At 30.9% G+C, this 18,812-nt stretch overlaps 6 protein-coding genes and 1 pseudogene across 7 annotated transcripts, besides 1 other annotated feature; 2 read left to right on the top strand and 5 right to left on the bottom strand.

Moving 5' to 3' along the window:
- Nucleotides 1–57: 57 nt before the first annotated feature.
- TVAGG3_0529580 (SEL-1-like protein family) lies at nt 58–1,235 on the bottom strand (the record flags this gene model as incomplete). Its single annotated transcript, XM_001583998.2, has 1 exon — nt 81–1,091. The coding sequence occupies one exon, from the start codon at nt 1,089–1,091 to the stop codon at nt 81–83; it is 1,011 nt and encodes a 336-aa protein (XP_001584048.1).
- A 3,729-nt stretch (nt 1,236–4,964) lies between these two features.
- Nucleotides 4,965–6,305, bottom strand: TVAGG3_0529570 (histone deacetylase class I, eukaryotic type family; the record flags this gene model as incomplete). The annotated part of the gene is made up of 1 exon (XM_001583997.2): nt 5,006–6,298. One exon carries the CDS (start codon nt 6,296–6,298, stop codon nt 5,006–5,008), a length of 1,293 nt encoding a protein of 430 aa, XP_001584047.1.
- Nucleotides 6,306–6,664: 359 nt separating this feature from the next.
- Nucleotides 6,665–7,748, bottom strand: TVAGG3_0529560 (assembly abnormal protein 6-related family; the record flags this gene model as incomplete). Its single annotated transcript, XM_001583996.2, has 1 exon — nt 6,839–7,729. One exon carries the CDS (start codon nt 7,727–7,729, stop codon nt 6,839–6,841), a length of 891 nt encoding a protein of 296 aa, XP_001584046.1.
- A 174-nt stretch (nt 7,749–7,922) lies between these two features.
- Nucleotides 7,923–10,019, top strand: TVAGG3_0529550 (Micronuclear linker histone polyprotein (MIC LH) Contains: Micronuclear linker histone-alpha; the record flags this gene model as incomplete). The annotated part of the gene is made up of 1 exon (XM_001583995.2): nt 7,943–9,997. The coding sequence occupies one exon, from the start codon at nt 7,943–7,945 to the stop codon at nt 9,995–9,997; it is 2,055 nt and encodes a 684-aa protein (XP_001584045.1).
- A 192-nt stretch (nt 10,020–10,211) lies between these two features.
- On the bottom strand, nt 10,212–11,592 carry TVAGG3_0529540 (annotated as a pseudogene). The gene has a single exon. A coding segment is annotated over exon 1 (1,381 nt).
- A 1,803-nt stretch (nt 11,593–13,395) lies between these two features.
- Nucleotides 13,396–14,592: a mobile genetic element.
- Nucleotides 14,593–14,612: 20 nt separating this feature from the next.
- On the top strand, nt 14,613–14,867 carry TVAGG3_0529510 (Ankyrin repeat family; the record flags this gene model as incomplete). Its single annotated transcript, XM_051237547.1, has 1 exon — nt 14,613–14,867. One exon carries the CDS (start codon nt 14,613–14,615, stop codon nt 14,865–14,867), a length of 255 nt encoding a protein of 84 aa, XP_051095371.1.
- Nucleotides 14,868–15,111: 244 nt separating this feature from the next.
- On the bottom strand, nt 15,112–17,061 carry TVAGG3_0529500 (surface antigen family; the record flags this gene model as incomplete). The annotated part of the gene is made up of 1 exon (XM_001583992.1): nt 15,112–16,788. One exon carries the CDS (start codon nt 16,786–16,788, stop codon nt 15,112–15,114), a length of 1,677 nt encoding a protein of 558 aa, XP_001584042.1.
- Between the last annotated feature and the right edge of the window lie 1,751 nt (nt 17,062–18,812).

Raw genomic sequence — 18,812 nt, 5'->3', positions numbered from 1 at the left:
AAACAAGACACTCAACAACAAGAAAAAGATGTTTATAATAAAAATTATTAGTTAAAATAAAATATTATAAAATAAAATCTTTATTTCTTCTTCATAATATTCATAGCTGCTATACCAGCAGCAGCTGCAACAGCAGTAGCTGCAGCTGCAATGTGCCAGCTACCTTCTGATTCTTCTTTGATCTCAAATGTCTCAAGTTCAGGGTTAAGAGAAAGAGCTTTATCTCTGTATTCTTTCGCCTTCTTTATGTCTTTCTCGCAGCCTTTTCCGACAGCGTATAACTTCGCAAGGTTCATCAGAGCGTAAGAATAATCTGGACTGATATCCAACATCTTCTGGAAATAGCCAAATGCTTTGTCTGCATCTTCGTGATCGTATTTTGGTAATTGCTCGGGTGAATATATCTCTCCGAGAGCGTTAAGAGCATCAACAATTCCTCCTTCGACGGCTGCTTCGAAGTGTGGAATGGAATCTCCGACAGTTTGTGGATTTTGTGAAAGAATGAGGCCAAGAATGAAATGGGCATGAGGATTACCGTATGCAACAGCCATATTAAGAAGAATTGCGGCTTGTTCTTGTGGATTTTCAACATCATTTGAATTTAATGTCATTTGAGCTGCAAAAACAAGAGCATCAGGATATCTGCATGCAACAGCTATCTTTAAGTAACCTAAAGCAACATTCATGATTTCTGCTTTCTTTTCATCAGGAAGATCTGGATCGGCTTGTGTATTTAAGAATAATTGTGAAAGAGTAAAGGCTGAGCGTGGATCAATAATTGATAATTCTTCTGTTGGTGCTTTGATGACCATATCCCAGTTTCCTTTCGTCTTTTTATGAATTCTGAAAATTGTAGTGTTTTCTTCGCCTGGTAATTTTTCGATTTTAGTTGCAACATCATAAAGACAGCCGCAAACGATCGGTGTCATTGTTTGTATACCGATGTAAATCTCTTGATCATTATTTTGAAGCTCTGTTAAAAGCTGATCTTGCTTGAATTCCTTTGGAAATTCACATATTACATCTATGTATTCTTCATGGTCATCTGGAAGCCATAAATATGCATTAATGAGGGCAGGATCAATAAACATTTTCTTTCAACAAAATCTTTGGGTTCGGCTTTGATCGCAAAAATGAAAATCAGCATAAAAGAATGTACATTACATGTTTTGTAATAAGGGTTTCGTTTTGCGAAAAAAACGTACAATACGCAATTTCGCTAAAAAACATTTAGCTAGCAATTTCGACCTTTGACTCCACTCAAGACGTCACTTTTTTAATTTTGCGGTATCATATTTTTAGAAAATCTTTATGAATATTATATAAAAAGTCTCTTTAATATCTATATTTCATATTTTTATCGATTTTTAAAGTTTTTGCGAAAAGTATTCAATTATTTTTGCTATTTGGTCGGGTAAATGTCAGATTTGCGACATTTTCTGATATGATATTCAGATTCTACGTTGATAATAATGCTTATAGAACCTTCTTGCTATTGTGTCAAAATTGCGAAACCGATAGCAAAAATATCTCGCAATATCAAAATTGAGATATTGAGTGAATTATGCATTATAGAGATTAAAAATCTGATTTGTGAAAACATCTCATCAGTTTCTAGCTAATTCAAAAATCTTTACTATCTTATTTGATTAAAATGAAAAGGGAATAGTTTCATTATGCTTTAAATGACAGCCTTATAATATAATCATAGTTTTCGCTCAATATGCAGCATTTTTTTTCGAAATATATGGTCAATGTCCTAAATACTGATTGCTTTGCATTCATATCTCTTACATTTTCTATACCCACATCACTATTCATTGCTATTCCTATCTTTTTCATTTTTGTTTGTTTCTCATAATTTCACAAAAAACACGATAACTTGATATTTGTAAATATCATACTTTATAACGTAAATAAGAACTTGACCTATTAAGAAAAGCAGTAATGAAAAGAAAATCTGAAATTCATAAAAATTACAAGTTTCTGATGACAATTAGCTTAATTAAACCAGGTACAAGATTATATAATTGTATTTTCTATCCAATTATCCATATAATATCTTATCCAGAAAAAATAACTTGATCAATACCAAATGATTTTTTAACTAGTAAATAAAGTATTTTCTTTACACACACATTGTATATCATAGTTTTTTTTTTTTTTTTGGTTTCGCAGAGGTAGGGCAACGATAGAAAATTTTTGGAAAAAAAGTTCGGAGATCTTAAACGTATCATATTCCCTGCATGGTTTGGTATCTTCCGCCATGCGTTGTGTCAAACATATTGACACTTTCCAATAATTAATTTATGGTATGAGTCACAGAGTTAGATTATAAAAAGAAAGTAAATAATTGCAATTAGAAATCATATATGTCGGAAATCAAATGTTGATGAGCAGAAACCTTTTACTCATCATAAAAGAGATAAATCACTAAAGATTTGTATACATTAAAATTTGATATTTGGTGCTCGAAAACTGTCTGATGGGACTCCTCCAAAATGAACCAATCTATCGCTGAGGACCAAATTAGATGATGTGGATGGTGTATTCTCTAATTCTAACTTAGGAAGAATGGGAACAAAACGAATGACGACAACAACATGTCAAACATAGATTAAATATCTATGAATCAATAAAGTATACGTGCATTGAAGGTGATAACGATCACTTGAGGCTTATAACTCTTTGACTAAATTATGCAATAATTAAATATAATCATTTTTATATTTTTATACTGATAGTAATTAATATACTATCCTGCTTAATAAATGGTATGATCAAATTTGTTTGAAAATTTAATTATGTATATGAAACTATGTCTTCTATATAAAAATCAAAATTTTCGGACGAACCTAGATTGAACCTTTATGAAAATCTATCATTTTTGTTAATTGAGTTAATATGAATTTTTTACATATGTATATATAGCATTGATAGCTTATATAATCATGGTTTATTCCATATTAACATATTTTTTCAGTTAAATTTGTTAATAATATCATGTAACAAATTAATTCAAGATTAGAATGTCTACAAAATGCTAACAAATAAGAACAAAATACGATTTCTCGACTTAAATTTTAATATGGAGTAGTTTTTCGTTTAAATCTAATTAAAAATGAATAAAAACTTATCTTGTACTATTTTCATTCAAAGATTTTAATAATGTAAATCATGCATTTTCATAATTCAGTACAGTTCTTTTAGAATTAAAGTTGATGAGGATGATATTTGTGATTTAAAATAATTTGTTAATGTTCACCTTTTATTCATCACCTTGTGGTATGCCCTAAAGCAATAGCATTATCAATTCTGCTGAATTGATCAACTCAAAATTCCAAAAAAAATTCAAAATTTCAAAAATGAAATTAAACAATTTGAATTTTCACATGAAAAAATCAATTTCGAAAAAAATTTGGAAAATCAAAGTATTTGATAATTAGTCAAATAATCAATTTACATCGTTTTTACTCATAAAAAACAACTAATTTTTTTGATATCATATTTGATAAATACTCATTCCAGAGTTGACGTAATGTATTAATTATTGTTAGAGATATTGCTTTCGCAGCAAAATTCTTATTTCATGAAAGAAAAAAAAAGATTTTATTCCAACAAAAGCAAGTAAACAGATGAATGGAAACGTACTATATTTTCATAAATGTAGTAATCAGCGTGTCAGCTTTTGTTTATCATGTTCGAGTCAAAATGTATTAACTTGTAATAAGAAATATTCGAAGATTATATGAAGTATTGAGCATTCTTTGTAGAAATATTTGTAATTCATTACTAACATATATAATAATTTTGTCTGATTTTAATAACTTTTCATGTATACGAGTTGTGTGAATATGCATCATAATATGCGTAAATATACTTATTTGCGACGAATAATGTGGTTGCATAATGGAGGTGCTAAATTTTGATTTTTAATATGGGGCTTTGGTATGTATAATCATGTTCTTATCTCAACGTAGGAGTATTGGTGCAATATGATTAAAATTTACGAGGTTGATTTTAAATTGAATAATTCTGGAGTATAAATCACAATGCAGCTAATTCTATGTTAAAGATAGATACAGATTGTAGTAATCAATTAGGGAGTACAAATTCATTCTTTCATTTCTGTCGTATTGAGCAGAAAGGAAGAGATCATAACCCTAGGAAAAAAAGCCCAAATTTGTCACTATGATAATCATATACAATATTTGAAATCAAATTTTCATTAGTTTAGGTTCCTTGTTAATAGTAAACCATTATATTTATTACTAATAATAAAATCTATGTGTCGTATTGAAATTCAATAAAATTACTTATTCGGTCCAAAAAAACAAATTAGATAAAATTTTTCTTTTTTTATGTAATTTTTGTTTTTCATTTTTCTCAAGATCCTAAGTTATGTTCTAACTTTTGACATCATATCCTATCATGCTAGGCTATATATTATAGCATATCCAAAAGGCAAGGAAATCTATCAGAGAAGCCTTTTTGACCTATCGTTGCCCTACCTCTGGTTTCGCAAAACATCCAAAAACAAATATGCTATAAAAGTGACAATTTTAGCAAAACGAAACCCTTATTTGTAATACTTTTAAAATTTTTGGTCAGACATTTTGAGACTTGAAATTTTACAAATCCAGAAATTTTCACATCGAAATCAATGAAAGTACCTATGAGCCAAGACATGGTTCGAGTAAGTGTTGTATATACATGGAATGGTATGAGCTTAATTAATATGTTATATATGGGCGCCCAACAACCCTTACATAATACAAATCTGAATAAGATAGATAGCTAAACTTGAAATCATATTCTTCGCATCTGTCTCTCAAAACTTGAGTGAAATAAAAGATTTACATGCGAAGAATATGATTTCAAGTTTAGATTCTGAAATGATCGAAATCATATTACTTACATTTATTTTTCAAGCGAATAATTTCCAAATATTTTTATTAATAGTAGTAATTTATTCATAAAAACAAATTAATGTTTAATATAAGATTTATCTTGGCGGGATATCATCCTCATCAATTTCTTGTCCAGTCAAAGTATTAAGACGAAGCTTTGCTGTAAGATATTTCGAACTTAAGCGGTCATCGTAAATATCGTCATCATTATCATCGGAATCTTCAAGAAGGCCGTTCAATTTGTCCTCTTGCTTCCAAAGCTGGACGCAGGGGGCGCAAGGAAGGTGGCGAATACTGTCAATGATGTTTGCTTGGAGTTCGTTGAGGTATTCAGGCGTATTGAAGTTGTCCATGTTCGATGGCTGTAAATGTAATCGGTAATCTGGTCCGTAATATCCGAGATAATCGTTATATGGTAACTTATCTTCGATTTCTTCGCCGAGAACTACGGCGGTTTCGTAAGCCCAGCAACGAGCGACGTTTCTAACTGTATAACCGCCACCGCCTGTGACGATCATTGGGATTCCGAAGGATTTCATGTATTCTACACAGGAAGCGTGGCCTTTAATGGTCAAATTAAAGGATCCTAAGCGATCTCCTGTAAGAGAGTCCGCTCCGCATTGAAGTAAAATCGCTTGTGGACGATACCATTCGACTAAACGAGACATGATAGGTCTGAAGATGTTTTGGTAGGATATATCGTCCATACCATCGTTTAATGGTACGTTTACCGAGTAGTGCTTGCCTCTTCCTAGGCCAACATCGGTCCAATGTCCTGTTCCTGGGAAAAATTCACCGTATTTGTGAAAAGAGACTGTCAAAACTCTGTCTGATGTATAGAAAGCTTCTTCGACACCATCACCGTGATGAATATCGATATCGATATACATTACTCTTTCGTAACGTTCTAAAAGCTTGAGAATGCCAAGAACACAATCTGCAACGTAGCAAAAGCCACTTGCTTCAGCTTTCTTGGCATGGTGAAGGCCGCCGGCCCAGTTAATCGCAATATCAGCTGTACCGTTGTTTAATTCTTGAGCTGCAGATATTGAACTACCTGCAGAAATTTGACAAAATTCGAAGAGTCCTTCGAAAATAGGAGAATCTTCTCCGACGTTGAATTTATCGAAAAGACCATTTTGTTTTCCTTCATTTTCCGGATTTACCATTTGCAAAAACTGTACATATTCATCACTATGGAAGCGGGTCATGTCTGTGGCTGTTGCCCTTCTTGGTCGAAGAACTCGCATTTTCGGAAGTAAATCATACGCAAGAATGAGATTATGGGCCATTCTTACACGATGCGGCTTCATTGGGTGATTTGGAGCATAATAGAAGTTGCCAATGTCTTCATCATAAAAGTAGACAACTCTTTGCTTCGTAGACATTTTTTTTACTAAAAAAAATTTATTTTTCATATTTTTTTCAATGTACAGGCGCTACACACCAATAATAATTGTAAAAATTGTTTGGACGAAATAAAGGAATGAGTAATCATGTTATGTTAATTCATTCATTTTCCAATAAGTTTCGTAAAATTCAACATCTGATTTGTCTAATAATTTCAAAAACTATCTAGCCTACTTGTACATAACAGAACCAAATTTTGATTATTTTCATTGAATGTAATCCAAAGCAGGATATAAAATTAAGAATATTGAGATAATTTCATAATCTCTTAAAATAAAGTTTTTGACAGGACAATTTCACTAAAAATTATTTAAAAACCCTTATACAACAATTCTTAGTATCTAAATGGAGTTATTCGTAATTATTTTTAATATTTCGTTGGTTAGTCTTTACTTAATGGACAAGCTTGAAACCAAAAAGGTAGAGATGAACAAGTAGTTAAGAAAAGATATATAAGAAATAATTTTTAAATAATGACAATAAACATTTTCAAATTTTATAAGCACATTAAAGTTCAATTATGCTTCCACATCCTGATCTTTAAGTGGCATGAGTTTCTTGTTTGTCTTGAATGTAAAACCTAAATTCTTACGTTCAAGTTCTGCAATTCCAGCAGCAACCTTCTCATCCTTCTCAAGGAAGTGCTCCAAAGCTCTCTTCTTCTCCTCAGGCGTATGTATGTAATCCATTCCGTTTATTTGGATATCGTTATAAATATCAGGATTCTTCTTCATGAGAGCGGTCATGTAAATGTCGAGCTGTTCCTTCTTCTGAAGAAGTCTTGTTCTGACGAGTAAATAAGCTTGTTGAGCCAGTAAATCAGATTCTTCTTCAGAAACATGTTCAAACTGAAAATGAATGAGCTCTTTAATGAATAGGTTAGTTCTCTGCTGAATGTACATCGTACAAGTCTGTGGATGCATTTCAATATAAATTAAGAAATCTGGCTCTTGTTTCATGAATGATTCAAGCATCTGTATAAGCAAACCCGGGATTTCTTCGTATTTACAGTTGTATCTCTCTTTATTTTTGATCTTTTCGAAATCTCGTTTCTTAAACGCAGATTTCATGCAGAAGAAGATGTCTTCGTTATCGCATAGTACAATACGGAGTGCATCTAATTCATTGCTCTCTGTAATATCGACATTAATATCAAATTTAAGTTCGACGTTTTTAGGCTCTGGATTTTCTTCATAATAACATGGGATTATGATGTATTTACTGAAAATATTTTCTGGTTTAACAACAAGATCTTCCTTTACTTCTTCAACTGGCTTTTGTTCAACAATTTCTGGTTCAGATTGCTTTTGCTGTTCTTTTCTCTTAGAATTTTTTTGTTGATGTTTGTTTTCTGGTGGAGAAACTTGACGTTTACTGGATGATCTCTTTGTTGGAGTTCTATTGCTCATAGTTTTCGGCTTTTGTTAATTTAAAAAAAATTAATCGTATAACTGAAAATAAATTCGTGTCACGTTTTTGTAAAGATTTTTGAATTATCAGTTTTCTGATTAAATATAGATAGAGTATGATTTCTTTAAGAGTCTTTTTCTGTCAATTTTTTATTGATCAAAAATTTGAGAAAATTACATGACAAAAAAACTGTTTACGTTAAGAAACTTGTTATGGGAGGTTCTGAATCAGGTGCTCTTGTAACAAAGGAATTCTTTGATGCAGAGAATCAGCGCAATTTCCTTGCAAATATGGAATCAGTAAATCCAAATGATGCACTTAGCGTTGAAGAAAAAATAAATTCGAAAAGTAGTGGCGTTAATCGCTTTGTTTTAATGACAACTGGAAGTACAGGAACAGTGTCGTGCTGGCAGACAAAACACATCTTTGTTTGCTCATGGGTTGTTAATAAAGAACTTCCAATTTCACAATTTCAATTTGTAAAACACAAATTCCAGGACATGGATTTCATTTCTATCAATTTAGACGCTTGTTCATTTGATTACATGAATTATTTCATGGAACAATCGTATTTCTTCTTAGGAAGGGACGAATTCCTGAAAACTATTGTTGAACTAGCACAGGAGAGCGATTCACTATTAAACAGATACATCTGGTCACCATTTAAAGCACCAGAAACAGAAAAACCTGTCTTTGCAACTGCTACTCCAGATGCATACGATATTGAGGAAGACAACGACATTAATTCACAAGCACAAGAAAGAGGTATCGTCAATCCATCAGAAGATGTCGAATTACAGTCAGAAGCAGCAGATCTTGAAAGTGAATCAGGTGCTTCTGGAAGTTCAAAGGCCATCCCACATCCATTCATTCCAGAACTTGAAGATCTCCAAGTTTCTGATACAGACAGCAGCGTTTTCTATCCTATTTCAGAGTATTCAGAACGTTCACGCGATTACAACATTCAGAATGGCGAATCAAGTTCATTTGTTGGTCCTGTTTCAGAAGATGAAGAAAGTTCATCATTTACAGGCGTTTTCGTTAATGGCAACCATTATCAACGTCGTGGCCAAACAACGAACCGCTCCATCCAACGCGAAATGCTTGAAGATTCAGGCATTGAATATTCATCGTCTCATCGTCGCTCTGGAACTCGTTCTAAGAAATCCCAGATTCAAAACGAGGGAAGTGACTCAGGAACAATGTCCGGAACACTTTCTCCAAGCTCTACATCATCACACCGCCATCGTCACCAGTCACAACAAGAACCAACTACACAAAATTCAAGAAGATCTACAAAATCACCGAAAGTTATCGACGACGAACCGCTTAACTTCTCCGATGGTCATAGCATGGGCCCTGTCAGCGAGGATAGTAACATTTCTGACTCAATTGTCCTTGATGAACCATCAGAAAAATCAGAATCTTACTCAAGTGCATCATCCAGCCGCAAGAAGGGCACACAGTCTACACGGCCAACAGAGAAAGGCACAGCGACATCGGCTAAACGTCGTCCAGTTGTTTTAGTCCCACAAGAGCAAAATCCAAATGATGATTTGATTCTTTCCGATAGTTCAGAGAGCCGCAGTAGTCGTAGAAGACGAGATCCACAACCAAGACGTTCTAGCCGCAACAACGGTGCCAAAGATGCAGATAATCTTTCTGAATCGAGTGGTCTCAACATTTCTGTCTCATCGCATTCATCAGATCGTCGCCGCCGTGACAAGTACATTGGTGGCACTCGCGATCAAGTTCCAATGAGTTCAGATACAGGAATTGCTGACGAACAAAGTCGAACTAAAGTTTCATCGAAAGATTTCGGAAGCAAAGCACAGAACACATCCAAAGTTTCATCACATACAGGTGATACAAAGCCAATTTCAGGATACACATCTAAGACTAAACAAACAGGACCTCTTGCAAGTGGTTCAACAAATCCAAGAAGTACTGATTTCCAGAATTTCCTAGGAACAGGAACAAGCACAAGCGATGCACATAGAGCTATTAGGAATGATGAATCAGGCCAAGTATCAACAACATCAGGTGATTACTCACGAACAGATTCAAGAATGAAATCAAACACATCCGATTTCAACTCTGAAAAATTCAAACCATTCCAAGACGGAAAGAATAACATGAGAAATGCGACATCCACTGCTACTGATTCTACTTATACAAAGTCAAGTCGGAGTACTCGATCTCGCAGGTCTACTCAATCTAGTCAATCACAAAGTCAAGGAGAACAAAATTCTTATTATGATGAATAAAAAATATACGTTTTCTTTTTACTTTACTTGCTGTGATTTTTATGCGACCATGTTTAACATTCACAAAAAAAAAATTGAAATGTTTAGGGCATCCTTAAAATTATGTATATAAGGTGATAATAATCAACATATCTCATGATATATGATGATCCATATCACAAATATAGCAATCACGAAGTCAAGGAAATTTAAATAACAAATTAAAAATGATATTTCAAGAAGCAGCTCGAATGTTAAGACTTATGAAGAAATTAGTGAGATGGAAGAGTTTAGATTCATAATAAATGTTATTATGTATTGTTTTAGGCATAAGTGGAATAGAGATGTCTTCAATAGAGATAAGTTTAAGAACATCAACTGTTGTTTGATCTGAAAGTTTAGTTGTGTTATCAAAGTGAACATGAAATGTCTTTCCTCCAAAAAAATCTTTGCAATTATATGATAAAACTGTTTGACTTGTAATATATAAATTACTTCCATATTGAAATATATTAGTGTAATCATAGCTATTATTCAAAATAAACTTTCCTGGAATGAAAATATTCAGTTGATTTTGGTTAGACGCAAATGACCAACTAGAAATATATCTTGCATTAAAACTGCTCAAAAAAGTGATATTTGTTAATGATTCGCAATCGAGGAATGCATAAATACTAATAGATGTTACACTTGCAGAGATTATGATGCTTACTAAGGATGTGCAATAAGAAAATGCATTGTTGTCAATTAATGTTACACTTTCTGGGATTATTATATTTGTTAATGATGTGCAATATTCAAATGCAGCATAATAAATGTATATTACGTTTTTTGGGATTGTGAAATTTTCTAGTAATTCGCAATAAGAAAATACGCAAGCTTCAATAGATGTAACATTATCTGGAATTGTGATACTTGTTAAGGATGAACAAAAATTAAACGCATAACTTCCAATAGATGTTACACTTTCTGGGATTGTTATGCTAATTAAAGATTCACAAAAGGAAAATGCAGAATCTCCAATAGATGTTACACTTTCTGGGATTGTTATGCTTTTTAATGATTTACAAAAAGAAAATGTTGACGATCTAATTGATGTAATTTTCCTATGAAGTTGTATAGATGAAATATTTACATAAGAAAAACACCAATCGGAGATATTTGTTATATAACTAGGAACAATATATTGGCTTTCGGAATATGATTTAAAAACTCTAAATAATGTTGAATTATCTGTTCCTGTAAATATATTTTGAAAATCACTTCTGTAATATTTATTTTCTGGATCAACTGTTATATTTTCTAAAGATTCACAATAACCAAATGCTGATGAAGAAATTTCATTTAGTGATTTTGGAATAAAGAATGTTAAAAGTTTTGTCATACTAAAGCACCTTTGGTCTAATTTTGCTAATTTAGAATTTTTTGAAATATTTATTGATGTTAAACCACTATCACCAAATGAATATTCATAAATAGTTTCGACGGAATCAGGTAAATCTATTGATGTTAGAGCATCATTATTATAAAAGCAATATTTTCCAATACTTGAAATGTCTGGAGGAAGAAAAACTGATTTCAATCTTCTGCAACTACTAAAGACTGATTCATTAAGTAATGTAAGATGATTGCAATTACTGAGATCTGCTGATTCTATATTTGTGTAATGAAAGCTATAATTACTAATACTAATAATTTCACTGCCTTCTTCAACTTTAATTGATTTGATTGTTTCTTTACAATTCATGAAGGCATAATTTGAATAGCTATAGCTATATATTTCTTTGACAGTTCGAGGAATAACAGCTTCATCACTTAATTCCGATGAACAACTAATAAGAACTTCTTGACTTTCATCTCTGTAACCAAATGGTTCAGAACTATAACTATTATAAGGAAGAAAGAAAATCATGTTTAAATAGTATTATTATCTTTTGAATAAAATACAAAATAATACGCTTTATTTGGTAAACTTTGTAAAAGGTGTATAAATATTGGTATAGAAAAGTAAATAATCATATATGGAAGTCTGTGCATCAATAATTTGTTCAGAAATTACGATGTAAACGAAAAAATTAAAAAGATTTGATGAATGATGATTAGTCGTATCAAATATCATGAATATAAATGGAATACATTATGGGTTTTGATATAAGAATTTTTGGCTGTTTTAAATTTCGAAATCAGATTCAATTTTTCATTATTAATGAATTTTAATGAATAATAATTACTGTAATTAGCAAACGTAAATATTAAAATCTCGCGGTGGGCCTTTAAAAGATTGCAATGCTGAGAATGCGTTTTGTGATTTTCAAAAAGAAAGTTGTAAGGTCGAAGTTATTGTTGGGTGTGTTTTTACAGTATAGTGTTTTGCAGAGGAATCAAGTATTTAGTGATTCATTTATTTTGATATCCATGCAAGAATTCCTCAACCAAATAAAATGAATTTTTTTTTGCAGACGATGCAAATGGCATTACATATGGGAAGAATCGAAGGGACAGCTTATTAAAATTGATTTGTCAATTTTGTAAAAAAAAATTGAGCAAAATTTACAAATGAGTGTAAAGGCACAGATTTTAAGTCTAAGAGAAAAATTAAATGCTGGAAAGCCGACATCACTTTTAGTTGATGTAATGGCAGCTAATATTGACGATTATGCAGTAGAATCAACTTTTTATGATTTACCATTCGACGTTATATGCTTAATTCTTTCCAAAGTTACAACTACTATCAGATATTCTCTAGCTAATGAAATTTTATCTAATTCTGCTTCAAAATTCGGCAAGCAAGCTGTCACATTACTTCAATATCTTGATTGCGAGACTATTGGAGCAGAATACGCTACAAATTTAATCAAGAATTTAGTCGAATGTCCTATTATACGAGAATTAATAAACACCAATGATAAACTCGAAGTACCAACGCCACGTCATTCAGGCTTAAGTATTCCAAGACCCTCTTCTAGAGTTCGACGAAATTCTCTCACGCCAACGATACATACACATGTAAAACGCGAAAGCGAAAGCACAGTTCCATCAGAAGATATTACTGCACTTAAAAGATCAAATATGAACATATTAAATGAATTAGAAAACTTTATAGATAAAATAGAGACAGATTCTTCTACTGAAAATCCAAATCATACAAAACGAATTCGAAGATTTACTTCAGATACAACACTTAGACTTAATCCGATGCCAAATAATGATGATTTAGATGATATATTTCAAGCTATTATGAATGGAAATCTTCCTTTAGTGAAATCAATTATTTCGAAAAATAGAAAAGAAATAAACCACAAAAACAACGACAATAACTACCCAATACATATAGCTTCTAAATATGGTAATCTCGCTATATGTGAACTACTTGTAAATTCAGGAGCAGACATGAACCAAAAAGGATATTCTCAACTGACGAGTGGGGGACAAACTCGCCCATTGTCACTTTTTCATTAACCTTAAACTTGTAATTTTCATTATTTTTAATTAACCTTATTTCTTTCCCAATTCCTGATTTATTTTATTCACTTACTATTAAAAGTCACATTTTAATAAAATATAATAATTTATTTATAGCATTTTTTACTATACTGTAATAAAAAATTAATTATAATAAATTAAATGTTTATTAAATCAAATGTTTTCTTTGCAATAATATTTTTAATGTTGAGTAAACAATGTTGGGATCAAGTGTATCATTTTTCAGACCTTTCTGAACAGCTTCAAGCATACTGATGCATTCGACTTTTTTAAATTGTGTCATTTCTTCGAAATCTCTTGTGACTTTTGTGATAACTTTAACACTTCTCTCTGAATCCAGACCTTTAATTTGCAACTTAATCAGGAATGAAGGAACAACACTGGAATATAACTCGATGACAAGTTCATCGAGTCGAAGATTTGGTTGTACACCACTTGTATGTGCCGGATACCATTGTGTCAAATTTTTTCTGAAATTAACTTTAAAAGTACTAAGTAAGATCATGAGATATAGCAATATATGTTTAAACCAACTTATATTTTGGTTGTACACCACTTGTATGTGCCGGATACCATTGTGTCAAATTTTTTCTGAAATTAACTTTAAAAGTACTAAGTAAGATCATGAGATATAGCAATATATGTTTAAACCAACTTATATTTTGGTTGTACACCACTTGTATGTGCCGGATACCATTGTGTCAAATTTTTTCTGAAATTAACTTTAAAAGTACTAAGTAAGATCATGAGATATAGCAATATATGTTTAAACCAACTTATATTTTGGTTGTACACCACTTGTATGTGCCGGATACCATTGTGTCAAATTTTTTCTGAAATTAACTTTAAAAGTACTAAGTAAGATCATGAGATATAGCAATATATGTTTAAACCAACTTATATTTTGGTTGTACACCACTTGTATGTGCCGGATACCATTGTGTCAAATTTTTTCTGAAATTAACTTTAAAAGTACTAAGTAAGATCATTTATTTTTGCATAATATAATGCCAATATTGTTTCTTTTGATTTTATTTCATTTATAAGCAAATCAGATTTACCCAAAAACTCCACTCCATAAGCGTTCATTTGCTAAATTAAAAAGTGACAATGGGCTAGTCTGTCCCTTTCTCCTCAACTGACACCATTACATTTGGCCGCAGATTTCAACTTTCCTGATGTACTTAAATTCTTCTTAGATAAAGGTGCAAATGTAGAAGTAAAGAGTGGATGGGGAGATACTCCTCTTCATAAAGCTGCTGAACAAGATAATGTTGAATGTGTCCAGCTTCTTCTTTCTTCAGGTGCAAACCCAAATTCTAAAAATCTTAAAAATGAAACACCATTAGAAATTACTAAAAATGCTCAGATCCAAAGACTTCTTCTTCAATTTGGAGCGAAGAAATAAATGTTTATTATTTAAAATTCATTAATTTTTATATAGACATTCCGAATTCAGAGAACCTTCTCAATTTTAAACTTTGATATGTTTGATACCATGAATATTAAATCAACTAGGAGAGAAAATTGAGCAGGGTCACATAAAAGAGTTAATCGCAATCTCAATGAGTCGAAAATGCGTATTATGATAAAAAAATAAAAATTAATTTTTATTCAAAAAAAGGTTCGTTTGTTAAGGCAAATTATGAAATTCATGAGATAAAACAATTTAGATTCATAACAATTAATGTAATGTATAGTTTTTGGATGCATCTGCGAAATATAGATATCTTCAATAGAGATGTATTGAAGAACATCAATTGTCGTTTGATCCAAAAGTTTAGTTGTGTTATCAAAGTGAACATAAATTTTTTTCTTGCCAAAAAAATTTTACAAATATCTGTTAAAACAGTTTGATTTGTTATATATAAATTGGTTTCATTAGGAAATGTATTGAAATATAAATAATAATATTTTGTGCCCAAAATAAAGTTGCCTTGAATGAAGATATTCATTGGATTATTAATATTGGAAAATAAACTGCCTCCAAGTTCGATAGTTTTAAAATGGTTTAGGAAAGAAATATTAACTAAACTTTCACAATCAGAAAATGCATAATCTCCGATATATGCTACATTTTGAGGGATTATAATATTTGTTAACAATCTACAATCAGATAATGCATGATTTCCAATATATGTTACTTTTTCTGGGATTATGATGCTTGTTAATGCTACGCAATGATAAAATGCATAATCTCCAATATATGTTACACTTACTGGGATTTTGATATTTGTTAAGTTGCTGCAATCAGAAAATGCATAATCTCCAATATATGTTACACTTACTGGGATTGTAAAATTTGTTAATAGGTAACAAGAAGAAAATTCATAATTTCCAATAGAAGTTATATTTCCTGAAATTATGATATTTGTTAATGACGCGCAAGAATAAAATGTAAAATTTCCAATAAATATCACGTTCCTTGGAATTGTGATATTTGTTAATGATTTGCACCCAGAAAATGCAGAATCTCCAATATATGTTACATTTTCTGGAATTGTGAAATTTGTTAGTGAACTACAAAAAGAAAAAGCATAATCTCCAATAGATGTAATGCTTTCCGGAATTATGATATTTGTTAATGATAAGCAAGAAGAAAACGTACCATAACCAATAGATGTAACATTTTCCGGAATTATGATATTTGTTAATGATAAGCAAGAAGAAAACGCACCATAACCAATAGATGTAACACTTTCTGGGACTATGATATATACCAATGATTTGCATTCATAAAATGTATAATTTTCAATAGATTTAACACAATCTGAAATTGTGATATTTTCCAATAATTCGCAATCAGAAAATGCATGATTTCCAATAGAGATCACATTTTCTGGGATTGTGATATTTGTTAATGATTTGCACCCAGAAAATGCAGAATCTCCAATATATGTTACATTTTCTGGAATTGTGAAATTTGTTAGTGAACTACAAAAAGAAAAAGCATAATCTCCAATAGATGTAATGCTTTCCGGAATTATGATATTTGTTAATGATAAGCAAGAAGAAAACGTACCATAACCAATAGATGTAACATTTTCCGGAATTATGATATTTGTTAATGATAAGCAAGAAGAAAACGTACCATAACCAATAGATGTAACATTTTCCGGAATTATGATATTTGTTAATGATAAGCAAGAAGAAAACGCACCATAACCAATAGATGTAACACTTTCTGGGACTATGATATATACCAATGATTTGCATTCATAAAATGTATAATTTTCAATAGATTTAACACAATCTGAAATTGTGATATTTTCCAATAATTCGCAATCAGAAAATGCATGATTTCCAATAGAGAACTTCTTGATTTTCATCTCTGTAATCAAATTGTTCAAAGCTATAACTTTGACAAAGGTGAAATAAAAACATTGTTAAATAATATTAGTATCTTTTGATTTGTAGTTTGTAAAATTATAAAATAAATGTTATTCTCCTGAAATGGAAGAGTGCCTTGCAAAATATATTTCAGAATTCAATAATTTACCCAGATTTGCCTTACTTTTACCACCCCTCTAAAGCTGGGGACACCGCCTATCGTTGGGAGTAGCTATTAAATAGAACCACCAAGGGTATTTTTCGAACTGCCGGTGTAGTGGAAACATCCAACATAATGATTCATTATGCCAAGGTTTGATTCCCATTTAGCCAATTTTTTTCTTTTTTGGATCATGAATTTTTTTTTGGGTCACTATAAGATTTGTTTCATGTTCTAAATCTGCTGCATATGTAATCTATTTTTATTTACTTATTTTTTAAAAATCTATTGGATTGCCAAATTTGAATCTATTTAAAATCATAAAAATCCAAAAAAACTATAAATATATGTTTTATGCATAGTGCCGATACTCAAATATCAGATTACTTAAATCCATGAATAATATCCGAATTTTTTTTCTTAAAATTAAACTTCAAAACTTCTTCCAATCTTATTCTTAATCAATTGTAAATTTTTAAAACCATTTTTTAAAATAATTTTGCGTAAATTTTATTCTCATGTTGTTTTAATCGAAAATTGATACATTTTCAAAAAAATAATATTGACTTATGAAATTCATTTTTAAGGTGAAATAGTATTGTTTTTATTAAAGTATATGAATAATATATAAAAAATTAATGAATAATATAAGCAGATTTTTAGTTTACAAAACAAATATGAGCAATGCAATTTCAAACTTTTGCTGGCAATTTCGATATTGCTCAAGTTTGTAGTATTTGTGATACCTATAACATCGGCTTAATCAAAATTCGATTTTTCTTATGAGTTATTGAGAAAATTTGATTGCAATGAGAAGGATTTCGACGTTTTTGATAAACTAAGAGCTGAGCTTTAGGGGTTCAGTTCATTTATGGCTGTAGTTTGATGCGTAGATCTCTTTTTTATTGTAAATTCTTTCAGCATGGAGATCGAGAATGAATCTTTTGAGAACTTTATGAGTTTTTACACCCGTAAAGAGGTCCTTCGAGGAAAGATAGTCCAGACTACATGAAGATGTGGGTTAACCAAAAAAATCCGATGGTTTCCCCATATTCATGTAGATCTTCGAAAAAATGAGCACCAAAAAAGCCAAAAAAATAGGCTTTTTATTGGATTTGTACACTAGATCAATAACCTATTTAGGATCTGACACTCTTTTTAGCCAGAGATATGAGGTCCTTTCTAGGAAAACGATCTATTCATCCATAAAAAAAATGAATTATCGTTTTCCCCAGAAATTACATGGGGAGTGGTAAAAGTAAAGCAAATCTGGGTAAGATGAAATTAATCTGAAATAAGCAAATAAATCTTTAAAGATTAAAGTCTACTGAACAATCATACGAATGTACATCGAATATATCGTGACTTAAGACTAATAGTATAATATTTTGTAACGTTTTAAATTCAAAAATAAAAATTACTGAATTTATGAATAAAAGAACGTTTTAATATAGCTTGATCAGTCATTTAAAAGATGATATCTCTGACAATTACATTGAAATCGTTAGTAATTGCAGTTATTTCGCTTTAAGAGTATAATGGTTCACATGAAAGATCAGATATTAATCATTTATTCACCATGATGAAAAATTTTGTACAAAAATTCATCATACATCATAAAAAAAATGAAGTGAATTTTTAAGGGAGTAGATATATGGTAATTACTAAGGTATTTTATAATTCAGGTATAGGACTACCATTCAAGATTCATATAATCTGTTATGGCTAATACATAATGCATAATATTTGCAGATTGGCTTCAGATTAGAAAATTAATCATTCATGATATATGTGATTCGAGTTCTTTAGTTCTATTTTGAAAGGAATTGAATATATTGATGAATAAAAATAAGCAATGTAGAA

The sequence above is a fragment of the Trichomonas vaginalis genome, chromosome II (assembly GCF_026262505.1).
Source record: "Trichomonas vaginalis G3 chromosome II, whole genome shotgun sequence".
Classification (NCBI taxonomy): domain Eukaryota; phylum Parabasalia; order Trichomonadida; family Trichomonadidae; genus Trichomonas; species Trichomonas vaginalis.
Note: the sequence above shows the minus strand (reverse complement) of the source record. Positions and strands in the feature narration are given on the sequence as shown.